At 46.0% G+C, this 22,284-nt stretch overlaps 1 protein-coding gene across 21 annotated transcripts in view; it reads right to left on the bottom strand.

Moving 5' to 3' along the window:
- Positions 1 to 470: 470 nt before the first annotated feature.
- BAZ2B (bromodomain adjacent to zinc finger domain 2B) overlaps positions 471 to 22,284 on the bottom strand; it is an 88,736-nt gene continuing 66,922 nt past the window's right edge. For 12 of the 21 annotated variants that reach the window (XM_078869627.1, XM_078869745.1, XM_078869710.1 and 9 more), the window contains 22 exons: positions 22,186 to 22,251; positions 21,553 to 21,618; positions 20,301 to 20,345; positions 19,580 to 19,606; positions 18,433 to 18,498; positions 17,863 to 18,003; positions 16,747 to 17,004; positions 15,920 to 16,134; positions 15,319 to 15,393; positions 14,308 to 14,593; positions 13,022 to 13,084; positions 12,710 to 12,854; positions 11,610 to 12,556; positions 10,809 to 11,139; positions 9,663 to 9,818; positions 9,278 to 9,444; positions 8,539 to 9,170; positions 8,089 to 8,224; positions 6,033 to 6,356; positions 4,661 to 5,562; positions 4,335 to 4,478; positions 471 to 2,977 (listed from right to left, as the gene is read on the bottom strand). In XM_078869627.1, coding sequence (XP_078725753.1) covers positions 2,824 to 2,977; positions 4,335 to 4,478; positions 4,661 to 5,562; positions 6,033 to 6,356; positions 8,089 to 8,224; positions 8,539 to 9,170; positions 9,278 to 9,444; positions 9,663 to 9,818; positions 10,809 to 11,139; positions 11,610 to 12,556; positions 12,710 to 12,854; positions 13,022 to 13,084; positions 14,308 to 14,593; positions 15,319 to 15,393; positions 15,920 to 16,134; positions 16,747 to 17,004; positions 17,863 to 18,003; positions 18,433 to 18,498; positions 19,580 to 19,606; positions 20,301 to 20,345; positions 21,553 to 21,618; positions 22,186 to 22,251 — 5,346 coding nt within the window. In that variant the 3' untranslated portion in view covers positions 471 to 2,823. The remainder of the gene's footprint in view (positions 2,978 to 4,334; positions 4,479 to 4,660; positions 5,563 to 6,032; positions 6,357 to 8,088; positions 8,225 to 8,538; positions 9,171 to 9,277; positions 9,445 to 9,662; positions 9,819 to 10,808; positions 11,140 to 11,609; positions 12,557 to 12,709; positions 12,855 to 13,021; positions 13,085 to 14,307; positions 14,594 to 15,318; positions 15,394 to 15,919; positions 16,135 to 16,746; positions 17,005 to 17,862; positions 18,004 to 18,432; positions 18,499 to 19,579; positions 19,607 to 20,300; positions 20,346 to 21,552; positions 21,619 to 22,185; positions 22,252 to 22,284) is intronic. The other 9 variants (XM_078869754.1, XM_078869784.1, XM_078869764.1 and 6 more) reach the window with 6 other exon arrangements.

The raw sequence follows: 22,284 nt of genomic DNA, 5'->3' as shown, positions 1-22,284 counted from the left end.
GACAATACCATACCAAACATGATGAGATCTGTTCTACAGCTGAACACACCAAGTACAAAGCTGTACCTGGTTTATTTATCTCCTGTACTGTTCTAAAACGTACTTTGTATTTTTTAGTTTTGTGTTCAGAACGGATGTGCATGGGGAAAGCGACTTTAAAAAGCACACATGCACACATGGGAAAATAACTCATTATGTTTAGATGTTAATCAAGTGATGTTTTATAGAGTAAAAAAACACAGGGTAGCTCAAATGTATGTTATTACTAAGTCACATTGTACTTTGGGGGTGAGCTCAAACTGCCAAGTCAGGCTTCAGCACATTTTCATCCATCATTGCAATTCTACATGGATGTCAAGTGTTTAAATAACCATGCACCGCACCTACTCTATGACATTGAGAGATTTCGATTCACTGCACCACCCCACATTCCAATCCTGAACAAGTAACACACACTTCACTTTGTTGCATACAGAAAAAAAGCTTTTATTATCCATAGCACACATAGCCATGTAAAATATACCCCTAAAAATCAAAAGACAGCTACTATATTCTTTAAATACAGTATGTCACTTTTGTCCCCAAAAAGACGCATGGCATTAAAATGTTGGGCACTCCCATAGTGGCATGAGGGATCTCTGGGTTGTAGAGGACAAAACTGGGGCAATAGCCAGACGGGCAGCCGGGGACAGGTGTGACGTGACACACGTGGGGTCATGGAGCAGCACCAAGAAGAAACTGGCACAGCCCACCAGGAGCCTCCAGAACACAGACCCAAGAGAGCAAAGTGGGCAGCTAAACATTTACACCAACAAAACTTGAAATCATAAAAACCAACAACGCAATGAATTCAAATTTCACATTTTTAACAAGATGAAACTTAAAAGTCAAAGACTCATTTCCACTCCATTTCCCACTTGCCTCCCTAACTCCCCCCCAACACCCAAAATACAGTACATTATGCAAAACATCCGACATTGGACATACAGTATCTACATGTATTTGAACAAGGTATATACAGTGCCTTGTACTCAATCGACTACAATCATCGTGACAATAGAGACTCGGCTTCTAAGGCAATACTAATAATACCATTTACTTAGTGTGTTGTGCGAAGGATATTTACAAAGTTTCTTCTAACCGCACCAATACTTTGTATATGTACATATAGGATTAGCATGATTTTCAGAGGCATCTGCATGCTCTTCCCTCTGACCATGGGGCAGGCAAGGGAGCAGCAGCCCCCTGTCCAAGCCCAGTGAGCACTCTTGTTCCGCGGAGTAGCATCTTGTAAACAAATAAACTTACATTATTATTTTTTTACTCAACAAACCGATGCATTCTACGAAAAAAACGACCCGTCAAACGCTTAGTGATAAATACAAACACAACAAATAATAAAAAAATTAATTTACATCGCTGTAAACCTCTACAGACATTCAATACATAAGAAAACGGTAGTTTCATAACCTATGTGTGTGACGTTAACCTGCTTTACACAACCACAGGGCTTTGTGACCATCAGACCACAGCATACATGATTAGAGGAACAAGGACTCTGCTGCTATAGTTGCCAAAGGAAAATACATCCTCCACCATAGAAACGGGTAAAGGACACGAATTCTTTTACCGGTGGTAGTAAGGGAGCACTTTCAGTCCTGGGCCCATTCTGAACAACACAAAGTGTATAGTGGAGTGGTGGGCAGGCAGGACATTGTGCTCCCTCCCTACCCGATTAATGCCCTGCTGCATATCACATCGACGCGGCTTGAGACTACAGTAAACATGTCAGCATCACCAAGAAGAAAATCCTCACCGCGCAGCAGTACGGTGCAAATGGTTCCTTTACAACATTCGCTCGAATGCGTCGCTTTTATTTTCCAGTCCTGGTTCTGGAAACCTGATCCGACTTTAATACAGTATGCGGTAGAGTGCCCGGCAAGGGGTTCATACTTTGACACACACACCTGGGAATTCCTCACACAGTTTGTAACTTGTGAATGTTAAACTGTCACTAGATTGTAAATGACAAGTGATATTTGTTTAGTTCTTTCATATAAACGTGTGTGTGAGAGTGTGCCAGTATGTAATTAAATAACAAATAATCCTAAGAATCATACAAGTTTCATCTTCAGTGAGTTATACGCGGTCACTGAACAATATAATAATTACTATTTAGTGCTATCATGCCATTAACCTGTGTTTTATACACAAGTCAATGTGAGTCACTTTACACATCTGCTGCAAAAATACCAAACTATAATTTGGTCTGCATGTAAACAACATCATGCTGCTTATTTGAAATGAAACATATCAAATAACGACATTCTGTCTCCTACAGCTTCATTAACTCTGGCCTAAAATTCACTGACTATATTTGGACTTTATTTGATGCCTTTGAAATCCAAAATAGATCTGGTTCCTTTGCTCTAATGCTTTTTTGGATAATGCATCATAGTTTCACATCCTGCATGCCAAGTCAGCATCATTTATTACAGTGTTTCACAATCTGGGTCAGCTGGTGAGTTATTGAGGCCCTATTGGGCAGCCTCACTGAAATCAGAGCAGTCACTCGCCAATATGCACCTTTTAAAGCAGTGTGTACTATTACAGGCATAAGAACAACACAGCACAAGGGGGCACATACATGATTATGGTTTTGTGGTGAAATGTCTAACCGAAACAGAAATGAACACAAGTTTGGTCATGATACCTTGTGTTAAAATTCCTCAAATGAGCATGTGTTTGTCTCCCCTAAGTAAGGCTTGTTGTGTATTCCCTGCCCAAGAAGGGCTGAGGGTTGGCGGCAGTTTGGAGCCCTGTTCAGGTCCCACCAGTCAGCTCCACCCAACGGCTCTCGAAGAAGCACCGCATGCCGTGGCCGGCACGCCCCACGTCAGACTCGTCCTCGTTGAAGCGCTCACAGTTCTTGAACACGAGACGCACATCGGCCATGAACGCTTCGCGAGTGGCGTAGCTGCGTGTGGCGCACACAAAATACAAAGATCTCCCGTTAGCCTCGTAGAGTCCGGAGAGACGAGCACCTCTTCTAGGCCTGGCATACAAAATACAGTTATGGCTAGCAATATATCCGGCTGCCTTTGTCCTCCTAGTGCTAATGCTTGCCGATGCCTCCACAGAGTGCTTGGTAAAAACAACTTCGTATCCTATCCATATGGTAACATGTCCCAGAGTGCAGATAATCAAAGGAGGAAAATCGTAGGGAATGAGAAGCAATTAAGTTTGATTGAAAATAAATGTTTTGGATGACGTATTTCGAAACAGGAGAGAGAGGGGACCAGGCAGAGGCACATAGGAAAGGAGTTACAGAGGGTGGGGTGTAGTGGCTAAGAGCTGCCACCAATGGTGAAGCGGCGGATCTTAGCAATTTTGTGGAGGTGGAAGACGACAGATCATGGTGACTGAGCATGTATGGGTGAGGCACGGGATCCAGACAGATGCCAACGGTGCAGACAGTGAGGGTGCACATGTTATCACGTTTTAAAAATTATTCAGATTGTTTGTACAATGAAACCACAATGTTTGAAGTGGGCGCACTTTGTTCACCGTAATACTTTCAGTGGCTGTAGAGGGGTGCAAAAGTTTCAGCGGAGGCTATGGATTGCACAATGGGAAGGGCCTTAACCAGACGCGGGATCATAATTGCTGAGTCCCTTAGGCCGCTGCTATTGGCTGAGCACTATACAGTCGCGACCATGAGCTTTGTTTCAAACTTCCAATGGCTTTGTTGCTAGGAGGCAATGTCGTTACCGTAGTGCCGCTATTGTCTGCGCAGTGCGCAATCTACCAGTGCTAAAACTGTACAGGGGTAACTACCGGTCCAGTAGCTGTAATATGATGAGGTCGATTGCTGGTAAGCCTAACAGTACGCTTACTTACTTATCTACCAGTTATGTGTTACTTATTTATTGGATATTTACTTTTGTTACTTATTTACTGTTTTAAGTTCACTGTTCCCAGTTAGTTTGTTTTCTTTGTGCACGTTATGATTTTAATGTTAACAATTGATAGTGGAATGTATTATAAATGTAAACTTTGTATTAATATGAAGGAATTAAGCTGCGGTAACGACGTTAAAGATATCAATGCATGCGGGGTATATGGAGGTGCGGGCTATCTAAAATTTGTTTTACACAAAACGCTATTTTTGCGGGTTATATACGTCTGCGGGGTATATACGTTTGCGGGCTATATGCCAGAAAATATGGTAATGACTACCGTCTGTGAAGTAGGACACTGCCAATTTTAAGAGTTCACTTCTTATTATTGTGTATATAAGAGTGTTACATGTCTTCATGTGCGCGTGTACTCACTGCCCACTCTCTAGTTTGTTGCGCATGGTGGAGAAGTCCATCGGCCTCCGGATAACGGTGCGATATCCTGGCACCATCTTGCTGTTGACGGGCAGGAGGAATGGCCATGCATCATGGTGGGACTCCAGCTCAGACATGATCGTCCTGGTGGCATGGGAAAGTGGTATGAACATCCAAACCATTTTTATTTTACCATATTAATACTCTAAAACGTAATTATAATCTTATACAAAAATTAGATAATCACATCAAGTAATCTTGTCAAGTTGCAAACAAACATCTCAAGCGGCCACTGCACAGAAGGTCTCTGCACAAAGACAACGCACCTGCATGGCGTGAGGTCCAAACTCGCCTCCTTGTTCCGTGCTTTTTTGCTGGGAGATGGCGATTGTGCCGGGGATTGGAATGGTGAGGACCCCTCGCCTCCCGACACCTGCATGCTCTCCCGCAGTGAGAGCAGCAGGGCGGCCTCCAGGTCGTCATCACGGAAGCGGCGCTTGCGCATTTCCCTGCCACCTTTGCGGGGGCTGTCCCCCTCTGTGTCCGTGGTGGCCGGCGTGGCAGTACTCCCGGATGGGGAAGAGGAGACCGACGAGGTGGCGGTGGGGATGGAAAGAGTCAATGGTGGTGGAGGAGGAAGAGTAGGAGGAGGTTGCAGAGGTGGAGGAGGTTGCAGAGGGGGAGGAGGTTGCAGAGGAGGAGGAGGTTGCAGAGGAGGAGGTTGCAGAGGAGGAGGAGGTTGCAGAGGAGCAGGAGGTTGCAGAGGAGGAGGAGGTTGCAGAGGAGGTTGCAGAGGAGGAGGTTGCAGAAGAGGAGGTTGCAGAGGAGGTTGCAGAGGAGGAGGTTGCAGAGGAGCAGGAGGTTGCAGAGGAGGAGGAGGTTGAAGAGGAGGTTGCAGAGGAGCAGGAGGTTGCAGAAGAGGAGGAGGTTGCAAAGGAGGTTGCAGAGGAGGAGGAAGTTGAAGAGGAGGAGGAGGTTGCAGAGGAGGAGGAGGTTGCAGAGGAGGAGGTTGCAGAGGTGGTGATTGCAGAGGTGGTGATTGGAAAGGAGGAGGTTGCAGAGGAGGAGGTGGAAGAGGGGGAGGAGGTGGTGGCAGTGGAGGCGAAAGCACGGAGGATGACTTGGCACTGCGCCCGCAGCTTTTCTTTGCTGCGGAGCCGCCCTCGCTATTGTTCTTGCGACCACGTGGTGATTTTGTCTTTCCTGCTTTGGGAGACTGCCCACTGGCCTGTGGGTAAGCATTTCAAATGCACCACAGGGAGACAATTGTGTTGGGATAAGGGTTAAGCACTTTGTGGATGTTGCAAACACAAGGAGCACTGGGTGAAAGAAAATGTTTGAAATTACAATGTGAATCCATAGACACAATGTCTGATCAGCAGCAATGATAAATGGTATCGAGACAAACAGCAATGCAGCAGCACCAACTGACACTGCTTGTATGGTGGATAAAAGCAAATGAATGCGTGGCCTTTAGACCACTTAAATCCTACCCTTGAGAGGACACATCCACCACATGCAAACATAATATGGAGCCATTGTTTCACCATTAATGTGTGTACCATTTCAGACACAAACATGCTTCTGAAGATGCACAAAGGCATAGCACGACCATGCGACATTTTGTGGGAAGTGCAGGCATACTATGCGTGTGCTAGCTCATACGTGCGCGTGCGTGCTCGCGTCGGGCTGACTCACAGGAATGTGGTGAACCCAAGCAGCGGTGGTAGCGCCGGGGGTGGTGGTGGTGGCGGCGGCAGCAAGAGCGGGGGATGGGGCTGATGCGGCATGCAGCTTGTCGGGCGATGGGGCGGAGGAGCAGGAGAAGGATGTGACGGTAGTGGAAGATGGAGGTGCCGCGCGGCTGCCCGTTACCTTGGATATACAGGCTGGGCAGTACCAATCTCCATCGGGGATGGCAGGAAGCTTTGGCTTGTGGCAGTATGTGTGGCAGCCACGGTCACAGCCATCACACAGCAGTAGAAGCTCCTCGTTATCGCCCTTGCGACACATCTGGCAAAACTGCAGCACCACCAAACACGGGGCTGCATTAGATGCGATTTCTGTGTGGAACTGAATCCCCTTGAGCAAAACAAAGGTCATGTACAACAAATCAATAATATTGGTCCTGAAAACCTACGTATAGAATCATGTACAACAAGTTGGCAAAATGAAATAAAACGTCAGTTTAACACGTGGGCTTTCACGACCAATATCATCCATAAAATATATATATATTTTTGGGTTAGATTGCGTAAACATAAATGTGTCGTTAAACCCGCCACCACCCGACACAGCCAATTAGTAAGGTTTGTCACGTAAACAGAACATGCCAATTCGTTACTAGTACAGCACACCAGTGGACAGACAGATTTGGCTGTCCGCCTGATGATGCTAGTTGTAATGACTGGCGAAACGTCATACTCAAGATTGTAAATGTTATGGATTTGCTCTCCAACACACAACCGGTGTGCTATACTAGTAACAAATTGTCATTTTTTGTTTACGTGACATACCTTACTAATTGGCTGTGTTGGGTGGTGGCGGGTTTAACGACACATTTACACGATATAACCCAAAAAACCTATATTATGTCAAATAAAACGTGTTGGAAGAGCACAACTGGAAAACAACAAATTGCGTAAATAGGGGAACGAGAGTTTGAGTGATTTTGGAATCTAAAACTTGGAAAAGACAATGGCAAAATGATGGAACAAAAGAAGCCTGGGGAGATATATTCTTAGAATTACACTAATTAATAGAACAAAAATACATGGATCAGAGACCAAATGCCAATGGGACAAGTAATAATGAGTTAAGAAAAGTAAGTGGACTAGGGTGAGGGACACCGCTGGAAAGGATGATCTCTGATGGACAAGGCTGGTAACGGAGTGGTAGCCAACGGGGGGGAACACACCCAAGAGTACAACCATGGAGATAAAGCGATGGGATCAGCAGCTCGTGCAGGAACAAGAAGGATTGTGGTATCGAGGGACCATGAGGGATGTTTGCAGCCTGGGGAGGCATTCATCCAGTAGTGGATAGATCATGGCTAATGATGATGATGATCAGCTCACTTATGACAGCTTCTATAGTAATTGACTGCTGCAGTAAAACTGTAATTATAGTTTATGGCAGTCAGAATTACCATAACAACCACGGTTGCCTTAATACTGCAAGCACATGGGAGCTTTTAAGGGCCCACTGAAAATGCCACGGGCAGTGTGCCGGGTGGGGAGGGGGGGTTTGCACTTCATTTAATTAATTATCAATTAACTGGACACGGACATTGGTGAGCACACTTAATTATTTACTTTATTCATAAGTGCCGCCTTATCCTTTTAACTGTGGATTTTTTTTTTAAAACGTATAGAGGGCAGTTAGTTTTGACATCAACATTTTGCAGATGGGGCTTTTGGTTGTGGAGGAAATGGGGATACAGAGAAATATCTGCAATATTATTTCCCCCTGCGGGCAAAATTATGAAAATCAAGCTATCAATTTCATGCACAGAATAAGGACTGTCAAGAGCAATGCGCCACCACCACCACCACCACATGAACACAAAATTGCAAAATTACTATAATGAGAAATAGTATCAAGGAGCACCACGATAACATTTTTCTGCACAGGAATTACACTCAAGTTGCATTTGCCACGCTGTTGAGCTGCAATTATGTTGTGTAGTCATTTAAATTTTCCTATGGCCAGAAAAAAGGGAGTGTTTTATGGAAGACTCCCCAAGAGGACTGACCACTTTCATGATGGATTTCTCCCAGGCGATGGCCTTCTCCAGCTGCTGCAGGCACAGCGCCACCTGCGAGGCGTTCTGAGCGCACAGCAGGGCCCTTCTCCAATCCCGCAGGCCAGGGGCGATCTCCTCCTCCCCCCTGTTGCACACACATGCATGTGCACGACCTTTACACGTCAAGAATAAAGACTTCAAAAAAAGCATCAGGAAAAAACTGTGCTTAAATATAAGCACATTATTTTTTTTTACACAGCATTAAGTAAAATGCGTCAAATGAAGCAATAAAGTGCAACAGCCAGGCTGCCTAGCCAAATTCCACTTATCAGCTTTTTAGTTTAACTAACACGGATGCAACAGATAATCCTTAAAAGTTAACAATTTTTCGTATTGACCATTTATTTCTTTACAAATGCATGAAGTGTATCGGAACTGGCCTCTACTCGGTCGACCTACCCATCCCACTGGGTGCTTTCGCATGGAGCTGGTGCCGGGACGGTGACAGTTCCCACATTGTCTAGCTGGATCTGGATGGTGGTGCTGAGTGGGCTGCGCAGGTATCTCCGCTCGATGTTGCGCTCCAGAGCAGCAAGACGCACAGCGGCCAGGTCCAGGGGGTTATCGTCCGAACGGCGGATTGGGCACCTTTCCACTTCCTCGGCCGCTCGCGACGCCACCGCTTCGCACGATGAGCTGCCCTTTCGCTCAAGTTTTTCATGCTTCCCTTCGGCCACTGCGGTGCCACTTTTGCTTTCTTCCTTCTCGCTTCCTGCCTCGCCCCTAATGATGCTTTTCATCTCCATGGCTTCACAATCAATGATGTCCCCCGTAGGGCAGCTTTTGCTCTCATAATCGTCGATAACTTTGATGTCAACCGGCGGCCCGTCGCTTCTGATCTCGTCCCCGTCTTCCATGTCCTCGACCTTCAGCCGGACCCCGGGGTCCCGCTTAGCCTTCTCTCCTTGGCTTTTCGTAGCCTTGCCCCCCTTGCCCCTCGACTCGCTGCTGCACCAGGCCAAGGGCAAAGGCTCACGGTTGTGATAAACGAGGTTCTTCCTCTCTGATGCTCTTTCCGGGCAGCGCCAGCCCTGGGAGGCAGCGACGAGCAAGGAGACAACAAAAGACAGAGCTTTGAGTGTAAATATGATAAAATAGTAATTTGTTTCAGGAAAATGCCAATATGATAGCTACCAACCTTGACCTGCATGCTCGCAGAAGCCACTCTCTCCTCCAGTTCCTCCACCAGCCGCAACACCGCCAGGTCGGCCTGGAACGCCTGCTCTTCCACTGACCAGCTGGCCACCTCCCGACGCAACACACACTCTGCCTTCTCCCCCTTGTCCCCTTTTGCCACTGGTAACACTGCATACGCACACATGCGAGTGGCAATATACGCGTATTAAAGCAACACCAATGTGTTGCAATGCATTCTTATCTATTGAAATATTAGCTTATACAGCATACATTTTTCCGACAAGGTCTGGCATGCCAATGGGTTCAGCACCAGCTAAAAACAAAGCAGTTGATGTATATTCTGGCTACAGCTATATACAAGGTGTGGACGTCTCAGCTGCACGCACTGTCCCGGTGTCTGGCGCAGGCCTGGCAGGTGTAGTCGAGGTGCTTCTGCAGCTGCTTCTGAAGCGCTTTCTCCCGGATGCCTCGAGGGTGCAGCGCCTTCAGCACGGAGTGGATGGTATCCGTGTCGGTTACGCGCCACCAGCCGTGCCGCAGATCTGTACAGACGTGATCACATCGACGTGCTTCACGTTTGACCCCTTAAAATGTGACTCCAGGCGGCCACGTTTTACAATGCAAACCTATTACTGGTAAAAAGTGGCCTTACACAGTAAATAATCCGTTTTTAAATATTAAACAAGAATATTCTGTTATTCGCATGAAAGAAAGTCACCAAAGCTTCAAATCAAGAATGAAAGATATTGATATTTGACGTTAAGGAATACTCTGAACATCTATTGTCAAAATTCTCCTTTATATTCATTGACAGAAAAACTTTTTAGTTTTACTCCACCTGTCCAATTAAAACAAAACGTCAGCAATCAAACGCATTTTTTTACCTATTCAGCTTTAGCAGTGAAAGTAAAGATACCCGTTAAACATAGGGGGAAAGGGTTTCATGAAGTACAGCACATTTAGAATTGAAGTATAACAATTCACTTTCCAGATGATTGTCACGATTGAATTGTCACTATTAAATATAATGATTCTATTCAACAATGGATATTTTTTGGTAAATTGTGAATGTAGCGGCCACTAGTGGTTGCAAGGGGAGAATAAACCTATTTCAACAGAAATTGAAAAACATTGATTCTTGCACACTTGATTTGATGTGTGTATTGTGAGCGTAAGAATCGATATTCATAAACCAATGCATCACTGCACCCCTATTTTTTTTATCTAGAGTAATACATTAATGTCCTTTATGTGTTGAGCAGCAGAGAACAATGCAGCAAATTCTATTGATGAACTGTACTTCTGTGCTCCTAAGTCTATGCTCCTGGCCGCTAACCCGCACACTGACCAGTGGTGTAATGTTTGGACCAACAACCCCCACGACCAAAACGGCTTGGGGAGATCCTCAGTAGTAGATTGGGGAAAAAAATCTACGTGTACAGTAATGTCCCTCTTTTGCGGTGTCTTGTGCTGAAGGCAAACGATTGGAGTAAGCTTTGTGGCATCCTGATGGAGCCGTGTGCCGCGAGTACCTTGGGGTATAGGCTTGGGCGTGGGGTAATCGTTCTGCTTCTGCACCTCCGGCTGCGGCGTCGTGGAGGTGCCGGCCTGGGCGCTGTCCTCCGCGCTGGGGGCCGAGCCCGAGCCGCCCTGGCTCGCCTGGAGACCGTGGCTGCCTGACCTCGCCTGGCTCTCGACCAGCGTCAGACCGGGGTTCAGTAGCATGGGCTGAGCGGTCGAGCTGGGCGGCAAGCTGAAGCCCAGGCCCAACAGGGAGCTGGGGAAGGGCAGGCTGGCACCCAGAAGGCTTGTTGGAGGCCACCCACTCAGGGGCAGGCCCAGCAGGGGCAGCCCGGACTTGAGCTGTCAGGAGGCACACGCCACGTAAATGATCTCGCAGCTTCTAATGACCCTTGTAATAAGCCCACCACATTTAGTGTGATTTACTGGATATTTGGCATGCAATTATTTGCGGTTACGATTCAATACAAGAAGCAATGTATTTTTTTCAACCATTTTTGTGAATGCAACACCTTGTGACTGCAGGGGTCATCATGTATGTAACCAATTACATCCAACATATGCATTGAAAGTAAGCAATTGTCAGACGCATGATTTGATGCATGTAATCAATGCATTGTTGCATGCCTACTGCGCATATGGTATAGAATAGTATTGTTGCTTGGTATACTTTCCCTAAACAAAAGTGGTGCAAGAGATTCTTCTCGTTTAAGAATAAAATAAATTCTTAACAATCATGTGGCTTATCAAATTAAAACATATTCTTACACGCATCGGAATCCTCTTATGCAAGCCCTAGGCATAGTACTCACTTGCAAGGCTGCCAACGTGGAGGAGGCCGGCAGCTGAAAGGGGTTGAGAGCCAGGCCACTGTGCAACGAGGCCATGCTCAACATCTGACCGCTTTGCGTCGTCACCGGCGATGACCGAGATGCGCCCTCGGTGGCGGACGTCTCCTCACTGCCGGACGCGCCTCTGCCCGAGCTGCAAAAGCGCCCCCCGGCCTTGGCTTTCTCGGAAAGCTCTTTGAGCAGCTGATCGGCCGAAAACAGGACTCCCGTGCTAAAGTCGGAGAAGCTGAGCATGGGCTCCATCTTGAGGCCCTGCTGCGAGGTGGTCGTGGATGGCGTCGGAGAGCTCAGCCTGCTGTGGGCAGGGCTATTGTTGGCCGAAGACGAGGAGGAGGAATCGGCCAAGTTGACGCCATTTGCAGACGCCTGGCCACTGGAGACTGTGTCCATCTCGGGCGCCATCTTGGCCACTTCAAGGAGCTCGCTGAACTTGGACAAGGAGCCCGGTTTCTGCAGGAAGAGGTTTCCGCTGCCACCCCCACCACTGCCCCCATGCAGCTTCCACTCTTCCTGCTGCTCTGCCGGCCTGCTGTCCACAATCACCATTGGCTTGTGGGTTGATACCAGCGAGACAACGGAAAAGGAGTTCGTTGGTGGAGGGCAATTCCTCTCCTGCTCCTCCTTCGCTTCTTTCTGCTCCTCAGCATGTTCCTCCTCAGCATCCTCACTCATTCCAGTCGTTTCATTTTCCACCTGCACATCTTCCGCAGGTGATTTGGGAGGCTCTTGGCTCTCTTCGCTGGTGGATGAATATTGAAATTCTTCCTTCATCTCAGGCTCCTCGCCCCTCTCCTTCTCAGCAAGCTCCCTCTCCTCCTCCTTCCTCATCTCCTCCGGGCCTGTCACAGGACGTCGTAAATCCAAGCCACTTGACACATCTCTGCTCGTGCCCTCAAAACACCTCGCATCTACAGCATCAATCAATACAACCAGGCACTTAAAACTGCTTTTGGGGGGGAGGGGGGGTGTCCTGAAACGATTACACTGCAAACAAAGGGAAGGAAGGTGACAGTAAGCAGGCGTGCAGGGACTGTTTCCACTAGCTCGCAGGTGTGTCTTACCCTCGGCGCTCTCCATGGCCTCCACAAAAAGCCCCCCGCAGTGCGGCAGCACCCAATATCGGCGCCTGTAGCGGTCCTGGCCGAAGGTGAGCGCGCGCAGGCTGTGCGACGCCTCGAAGAGCTTGCGCCGGTACAGGTTCTGTTGCTGTGGGAGGCACAGGAAGCAGCTTGGTTGAGGAAACGGAAGATGATGGGCACAGTGCTCAGTTTATAGTTTTGGTGATTTTGTACAAATAAAAAAATTATTTAAAATGCAGATTTGCTTTGAAGAAAAATAAACTGAATATAAGTGAGATCCATTTAAAAGATTACCTTATTCAACTTCTCCATCTGCTTCTGGAACTCATTTGAGCTGGCCGCCATCTCTTTTTCTTCCTGGAATGATGATAAATTTACTGTCGCGACATCAAGCAGTAAGCTCTCTTAATTCACCATAAGTATGCACGTTTCAACTGGATCTCGTGTGGAACGTTAACCCTATCACGCGCGTGTTCACTGTGGCCGTTTTACATGCAAGGCTGGGTATGGTGGTGCATAAACTGTGCTGCTGGTGGGGTTGACGATGCCCACCTGCATGGCTGACGTGATTTTTAATAAGCACTGCAGCATTAGGTTTCTGACCCACTCGTGTAGAATGTTTTGTATCAATGCCTCATACTTGTGCATTTGTACAAGTACTTTTGTTTTCTGCACATTCCAACAAGCAGGACCGTCTCTAAATTTTCAACTCTCGGCTAATCTCGTTGCATTTGGTGGGAAAGTCTGGAGCTGTTGTAATTTTTGCTCAAATGACTATAATTCAGTCGATATTGAATTACCACAAAATGGTGCTCATTTTATCAACTCCAGAGGAAGGATGGGCTGAAATAATCAGCGAGTTAGGTTAGAACTCATAACCTTCTTAACTGCTGAAGGGTTTAAAATAAAAGCTGACATGACTCCTGCCAGAAATGTTCTATTTTAATGTTGCCTTTGATATGCTCAAAAACTCAGGACACTTCACTCAGGCAATTCGCATGTTAACCTCTAGAATGCATAAAAAAACTGAAATGACAACTCATTGCACCTAAGTGGGTCCATCATCTAACTCCACCTACTCTCTACAGTATATTTAAAACTAAAATCCAATGTTTTATGAAGTCCTGTCAGCCAAAATATCAAGAGTTTTCTTTTGAGTAATAGAAACAACAAAACCTGTTATAAATTTCAATTAACGTATTACATATAGTTTTTATTTTAATATGTAGATGCACTGTATTTCGGGGGGAGTGGTGGCATAATGGTGAGCGCATGACTATGAACCTCGCGAACTAAGTTCGATTCCCAGCCACGACCAACAAGTGACAATGATCTGATCAATCATGGGCCTCCTCTAGGCCGACTCGGCATTATATGAGCCCCCATGGTGCAATGTGTAAGTCCTGGCCATAAAAAGCAAACCAGGCATGGTGCTGGCCACACCACCCCCTTGTGTGCCATGACAGCCTTAATGGGTGCTTGGTAACAGCATTTGCCCTGAAAGGCTACACGGCGCCTATTGGCTGCGTGTGCACACATTTGCCACATGCTCTCATGCCACGCAAGCCTGCTGACGGCACCTCGTCCGTGGCGTGCTCGTTGCGCCGCCGCTTGCCACGCTCCTCCCGCTCCTCACGATCCTCCTCATCCTCCTCGTCCTGCTCTGGGTCGCTGTCGTCATCGTCCTCATCGTCTTCATCATCGCTCTCTCCGGCCACTCCCCCGGACGGCGTCCCCGACCTCCGCTTGCGCTTGCGCCCAGTGGCGGCAGCGCCAGCTCCGGAGCCCCGACGCTCCTCACCCTCCTCCACGTTGGCGACGCAGCTGTAGCGCCGGCCACCTCGGCGCGAGTGTTTGCTCCGGAGCCTGGGGCAGAGTGTGCACCAGCTTTGATTTATTTACTGACAGCCGTCATTCTGATGATCATCATAATGCACTTTTTTCAATTAACAAAAAACTCAACACATTCAGGAACAATGTGTTGAGTTTACGGCAGTGTTATTGATGAATGTGTTTTTGTTATGTGTACGCCACTGCCAATGCAATCAAGTATCATTAGGATGTTTGGCCAATTTCATTAATGAGTATTTGGCGAAGAGATCATAGTAAAATATCTACACAGATGGATTCAAGAATCCACTGCTGTACTACCATCATGAGCAGGCTATTGAGTAAAGCAACGTTCGGGGTTTATCTGGACCCTCCTCATGCACAAATATTGTGAGAGGAATTGGCCATGCTTCCCAAAATAGGAGTGAATATCTTCAAAGAAGACGGAGGCTTTCCTGGCTATATATATAGAAACCATGCATATATACACACACGTACAATAGGTATTAACTATTACAGCAGATGTTGATTTACACCTTGCCGATTGAATGACAATTTTAACGAAGACATTGCAACACATAGAAATCACAGTTGAACCAATACACCAGTACTCTAAGAAACAAAAAAAAGGTCATCCAATAATGACAGAAACAACCTTGAAATACAGTAATCGCATCAATAATGAATGCAGTATGGTGACATGTTCTTTGTTGCACTGGAAATAACACGGCAAGCCAAGAGTTTTAAGATCAATGACTCACGTTCGCAGCTTGCCTTCGACAATCCACTTGTCCCTCCTCAAGCTGGAGATGTGATCGATGTTTTTGTCAATTTCTCTGAAAAGGAAAAAACCACGAAGCAATACAGTCAGTACATTCATTGCATGCTGTGCAGCCGTCAGGCAGCAGAGACGTGTCGTCGTTCACAAGCAATTCACATGACACAAATAATTACATGTAAAACTACAATTTAACAAAAGTTTATTTAGTGTATGAAGGTTTTCTTCTCTGTTATATAGCAGTTTTTAATCGGATTGAAAGATAGGGCATATATTAACTTGTGGATGAAATATCCACCTTGCAAGACTGCAAGATGGCCATATAATGCTACACGTAACACGAAAGTTGCTGACCTAGCTTTGCATATTTATGTTTGTGTTCTTCCATTGCATCCGTGGGATTTCTCTGGTATTTCTCAACCACACACACACAAAATACTCCTTAAATTAATTATTAGTCAATCATCTCAATACGTGAAAAAGGCTTCAGAATGCTAGGGCTTTGTTGAATAAATTGAGAACCCGTCAGAATGTTTTGTTCCAACTGCAGCGAAGCGGTACTGGCTTGAAGAGTCTACACTCACGAGGTGACGGTGCGGCTGCATAGCAGCTCGTCGCACAGGAAGGCTAGTACGGATGCCTTCTGGCTCGGCGTGTGCGCCAGGAACGCCTTGGTGCGGAAGCTGGACACCAACGCTGCCGAGAAGCTTCGCGCCTCCAGGAAAATCCGCAGAACCTCAGACAAGGTCTCCCGCGTTAGTTCCATGTCACGCAGGCGGCAGCCCAACACCGTTGCGTCCTGCCACAACCACCACACCAACCACCGTGTCCATTTTAGTGCATCATTGATGGCTTGTCAGTAAACGCAAATGTGTCGGCTGTGTTAGCATGTTTCTGTTATTAGAGAAATCAGTGTCTCTGTGCTAGAAATGAGCATGCGATGGTGATTTTTTATTGATAGTCCTAAACCATTGATTAAAATTCCACATTTCTACGGAATAGGAGATTCTATAAAGTGTTATAAACCCCAGATAAACGATGGGCTAAGTCAACTCTACCCAGGATTAAAATTTTGAACCATCCGTTTGTGAGACGAGCACTCTGCCACAGTGCCACCCGGCCAGCTGCCTGACAAAAAATGCCGATTAGCTTCCTGATGGTGTCAGTCAATAAAGGATAAAGCCAGCACATGTTAGTAGGATAAAGACGGCGTTAAGAACCAGATCAACTCCATGGGCCCACCAAATCCACAGCACACAAAGAAAGATCGAAAAAAGCTTCAGTTGTGGGAGGCATCTTGGATATAGGAAGTCCAGAGGGTGCTGTAATGCAGGTCTTGGCAAAGTAATCCCCGGCCTTCTGTGGCAAATGCGTGCAAGAAAGCAGAATAATCTGCACAGGGTGAACTCACCTTGAAGGCATGGGGCAGCCCCGGGTCACGCAGCACGGCACGCAGGAGGCGCATTGTGAGGTCGAGCAGCTCGCTCGTGGCCGTGTCGCCGCGGTTCAGGAGGCCCTCCTGCAGTGCGGCGATGCTCGGCACCTCGCGCACCACGTCTAGGCCCAGCACCTTGCCGAAGCTGCGCAGGAACTCCACCACCATGAGGCAGTCGGCGAATGCCGAGCCAGGCAACACGAGGCCCGGCATCCGAGGAAGATCCGGCATGGGCTGCATCACAGAATAAGAGAAAGAAGATGAAGAGGTGCAGGAAAATGAAGATGAAGAGGTGATGTTTGAGGGAAATGACGACCTTTGTAAAAAAAAAAATCAGATTTCAGGAAAAGGATAGTGGATGATTATTATCTGAGCAGGACCCTTTTGGTGATCGACATTCAATTACATGAACAAATATTACAAAAGACAAAAGGTTTGTCCCATACATTTTTTCCTTAATATGCTTTCTTTGTAAATAAGTGAGAGCCTATTAAGCTTATTTTCTTAAGACCTAGGTCAAACGTAAGAAATATGTAAATGCAATATAACACTCTTTTATTTTGTTCATAACTATTTACACAAAGAGATTGCATTTTCTGAGAACTTTTTGTTGTTCAGGAATAACTAAGCCAGGTGGCCAAGGTGCAGTATTTACAGCCACAGGCAGGTGTCTCCAGTACTCCTCTCAAAGTATTGCCAACTAACACAGATGTTGCCTTCAACAACATTTGTCAAAGAGACGAGGGTAAAATCTCGTGACTTTCTCAGATGAGGACATGCAGATTTACGAGGGATTCTAGATATGCACCAAGGATCTTTAATGCTGCATGCGGTAAACTATTTCGTGACATTTTGATTACTTTAGAACGTCTATTAAGCAATATTTTTTTTAGGTTTATTTCTTTGAATTTACACTTCAAGGGGGGTTGGAAAAATGACTCCTCTCGTGGGCAAGCAGACAGCTGCTTCGATCGGTGGTCATCCCGGGAGGGCCTCACCCTCTCGGTGGTCACCCCGGGAGGGCTTCACCCTCTCGGTGGTCATCCCAGGAGGGCTTCATCCTTTTGACCATCATCGTCAGTTGCCACCCACCTTCTGCTCCGAGAGGCACATGTCCTCATTGGGCTTCTTGAGCTCCATGGCGATTTGCATCTCCAGCCGCCTCATCTCCATCTTGCGCTCCTTGTTCAGTTGCTTCTCCTGCACCTTCTCCTGCTTCAGGCGCTCCCTCTCCTGCACCCACAGCGGAGAGGCATGCTCAGCGAGGCGTACGCTGGACGGCCACAGCTGACGGACAGAATTTGCCCGCAAGTGCGAGCCGTCCTCAATGGGAGGCATTGCCTTTTTGTGCATGAAAGAAACGGTTGAGCTGCATCTGTTTTTGCTGCACTTACAATGCTACTGACAATATTATTTTAAAAATCCACTTGCTGTTAGTAACTTTTTAAACTCCTGTGTATTAAAGCCAAACTTTGGCTTTGCGTTTGTATTTGGGCTCTCATTTTGCAAAGCTAATTGAATGTATACAAAAAATTAAACGTTAAACACACGCACCATATGGGATAATAGGACAACAGGCAATGTTTACTTATGCTGTATTTTTGTCTCATTTGGCAAAGCAGCAAAGCGTTCGCTGTGTAGAGACAGACTGTGGGCCCCCACCTCAGCCTTCTTTTGAGCCTCAAGAGCCTTGAACAACAGCAGCTCCTGCCTCCTCCGTTCCCTCTCCTGTGGCAGATACAGCAGCCTTACGTTCACATGGGCTAGGGAAATGAGCGACGAGAAAATATTGCAAACGCCCGAGTGGCTGCATGTAGCCTTCACGTTATAGTGAACGCCGTGTATAATTTTAATTATTACTTTAATTAATTATTATCACAAAGTGTGAGCGGTTTTATAAAAAAAAACGTACTGAGAAGATGGTTGTGCAATGGCAGCATTCCTTTGGTTAATTGTAAACAAAGGCGAGCGGACAAACATGAAAACAAGTGACATGGCAGGGCCGGAGAGACAGTAAAACAAAGCGGAGTACTGTACGTTGAGGAATGCCGGAGGTGTTTGGGGTTTGGAGCTATGGCCAGGAAGCGTGTGCGGAGTAAAAGCAGCCATTTATGGAGTCTCACTTGGCCAAATGCAAAGAGTGATGACTTAATAATACAGTAAAGCTGTGAAGGGACATTACACCCTGCTTGTAGTTTTAAAGCTTAATTTAGGCTGGGCTTTCATGGAGTCACTTCACCACAACAACTCCAACTCCAAAACACTGCCAAATGTAAAAACCACAGTGCAATGCATCATTGCTGGATGTTTCAATGTACACTCACAATGCAATTTTGTAATCTAGTTCTTAATAATATTCTTGATTATCAAGACATTCCAGTGTCATTGAAAATACTTGGTCAAATGAACAGTTACTGATTGAAAAGCGTGATAATGTAAGAAAACAAAAATCAAATAATATTTATGCAAATTGACACAAGGAACACGTGTGCACGCGAGCATGTGTACGCACGCGCGCACACACACACGCACGCGCACACAAATGCGCGCACGCGCAGATGTGGGCGGCCGGCCCTGGGGCTGGCAGAGTGGCGGGTGTAAGCGATGGACCGTGTGGCGTCGTCAAGCCATGCATTTATCGGATTTAATCGGGCAGCGTGAGAGAGAGCAGGCAGGCAGCCAGCCAGCGCCACACAGCACGGGTTACCATGGCCACAACGCCACAGCCAATCACACAATGCTGCGTCGCTCAGATGGGAGTTAAAAACTGAAATAAAATAGAGACGACCAAAAAAAGGAAGACCCATACCATATCTAGCCTATGCCTCTCCATCTCCTAGTAGAGAGAGGTTGGCAGAGCATTATCAAAGAGAAATCACAGGAAAAACACAATGATAAAAGCCCACAGGTACTCGAGTCAGTTCCATCTAGTGACACTTTTGTACGGAATAACCTGCACACTTAATTTTTATTCTAAACATTTAATTGTGTGTTTATTCATTTTAACATCTACCCAGTAGCCACTAATCAGCATTGCCACGTATTTTGGCGTGCGATTGTCACATACAGTGTGGGGCCCTCTGTGGTTTGGCAAGAGCAGCAGTTCCTATGACCGGTGGCAGATATCTCCTTGCCAGGAGCACGCATCCCGCTTAATAGGCCACGCGGTCATGTTGCGAGACATCACAATAGCTTTGTCCACAGATGCCAAAGTCTGCCAGTAGGCTTCGATGCCTCGAGTACATGTGAATATTTACGTAGATTTTGTTAAAATTCAAGACCAACAAAGACATTAAGACTTTGTCCCGCAACCAAGATAATTTTGACACAAACCCCTAGAAAGGTCACCACAACCAGATCTTCATTGCAACGGAACATGACAAATACAACAATATGCATAAATATTAGGAAAGATGCATCGTATTAGGATTGGTTACACTGAAAAAAAAAACAGGGAACACACAAAGTAGACAAAAGCGAGAAGAAACAAAAGATTTAGATACACAATGATGTATAGAGGAGTTGCTGACCTGGTGTTTCAGCAGCACGGCATGTTGCCTTCTCATTTCCTTCTCCTTTTATTACGAGAGAGGGAGAGAACATCAGCACAATGAGTCACTCGGAGAATTTAACACACATCATAGGTCAAAATGCCTCCTGGTGAGAGTATTGTGTCCGTTACATACACAGTGCAGTGACTGCACGTATATTCCATTCAAGGCTACAGATTTGGCTCTCACAATTCCAAATAAAATTTTACGAGATTTCGTTTTTACACACTTACCACAATTCATTCAATGTTTACAATGATATCAACCTTATCACTGACATTCATCAGGGATTTTTTGGAGGGGGGAATTTTCATTTTAAAACGACCTCCCACAAAACCCAGGAATTACTGATGACGGACGTTGTAATCGGAATGTGGTCTGTAAGCAGGTTATTTTATGAATGTGCTAAGCCGAATTTCCTCCTTGAAAATCTACACATTCACCACGATATAAATTAGTTAATACTTATTTCCTACAAAACTGTAATCCTTTCAAAGGTGGCTCGGCCGTAGTGGAAGTAGTTTTCAATATGAAGGGTGCAATTTTCAAATGCTGGTTAGGAGTCAACTGAGCCCATCATCCCTCGAGGGTTGATATACTCCGGGAAAGTCACCAGTGGTTGTGGTATGGATACACTCTCCCCTGTCATATGACTGTTGAATTTCCAGCACTTGCTCTGGGCTATAAACAGGAAATGAGCACTGACTGCTTTTATGCTTGAGCAGGAAAGGACTTTGACTCGTAATCTTCTCACAGTAACTAGATATAATTTTTTTATATTGTGCAATACCCATTTTTGCTTTTAAATGTAGTGTCATTTTAGTCCATGAATACTTAACATCAGTGATGGTAGAAACCAATGAACAGACCGTTTTACAATATAAAGCATGATAATCGTGTATATATTTTTGATGTGACATTAAAAGGTAATATTTTTTTCCCGTCACTGGCAAAGCACGTTGCCCTTGAATGCAAATGTGCCGTCCGTGATACCTGCTACTAATACGGTTTAGAAAAGTAAAACCATACCCCCCCCAAGAAAGACTTAAATGAAAATAAAAAAAATCACAACTGAATAAAATTAGATATTTATTTTTTAATCACCCTTGTATTAATCGTCATAATCCAGTTGGCCCTACATTGCAATCAAGTGTTCAAGGAAATAATTGTGGCGAGTTGGTAACGGAGCCCATGGGGGTGTCACACACAATGGGACAGCACAAGCCCTCACCTGGGCTCGCCGCTCTGCCTCCATCACTTTGGCATTGGCTGCCTCCTCCCTCCGGCGACGCTTGGCCTACATGTGCAAGAACACCGAGCAACACACTGCTCACTAGAAGGACATATGACCTGTACCCATATGTTTGTATATACACAAACATGTAGATTCTTCAACATAGCTGTCCAGACTGTTGCGAAAATTGCTGTTCGCGGGCACCTATGAAGGCCAGCGAGGCACACGAGGGAGTGGAGATGCCAAAATCATGCCCAGCCACCTTTGTTTGCCCAGTGCTGATGTTGACACAATGCACCAGGTACTTATTTAAGGCTGAGTCAACCTTGGGAAGGCCCAGTACTAGTTCAGATATTCGTCACTTATGTAGCTAAAGTCTGGAATCTTAACTCGGGTTTCTGGGTTCATAGTGCAGTGACCTAACCGTCACGCTACAACTTGCCATGCACGCACATAAACACATGACTAAAGAGGAAATGCAGGAGAGAGTGAAGAATGCATTGAAAAACTTCTACCACTTTCAAACTACAAGTTTTGTTAAGTAACAATACTTGCTTCTGTATCTAAACGACGTCTCAAACCCGTGTTATGGAGCTAGAGGCAGAGAGGATAGGAATTATATCTGATCACCTCCAAAATCTGCTGCGCACGCATCTCCTTCTCTAGCCGCTGCTGCTCAATTTTCTGCATCTTCTCCTGAAAGCAAACAAGGAAAACATGCTTATCCAG

The sequence above is a fragment of the Lampetra fluviatilis genome, chromosome 2 (genome assembly GCF_964198595.1).
Source record: "Lampetra fluviatilis chromosome 2, kcLamFluv1.1, whole genome shotgun sequence".
Taxonomy (NCBI): domain Eukaryota; kingdom Metazoa; phylum Chordata; class Hyperoartia; order Petromyzontiformes; family Petromyzontidae; genus Lampetra; species Lampetra fluviatilis.
Note: the sequence above shows the minus strand (reverse complement) of the source record. Positions and strands in the feature narration are given on the sequence as shown.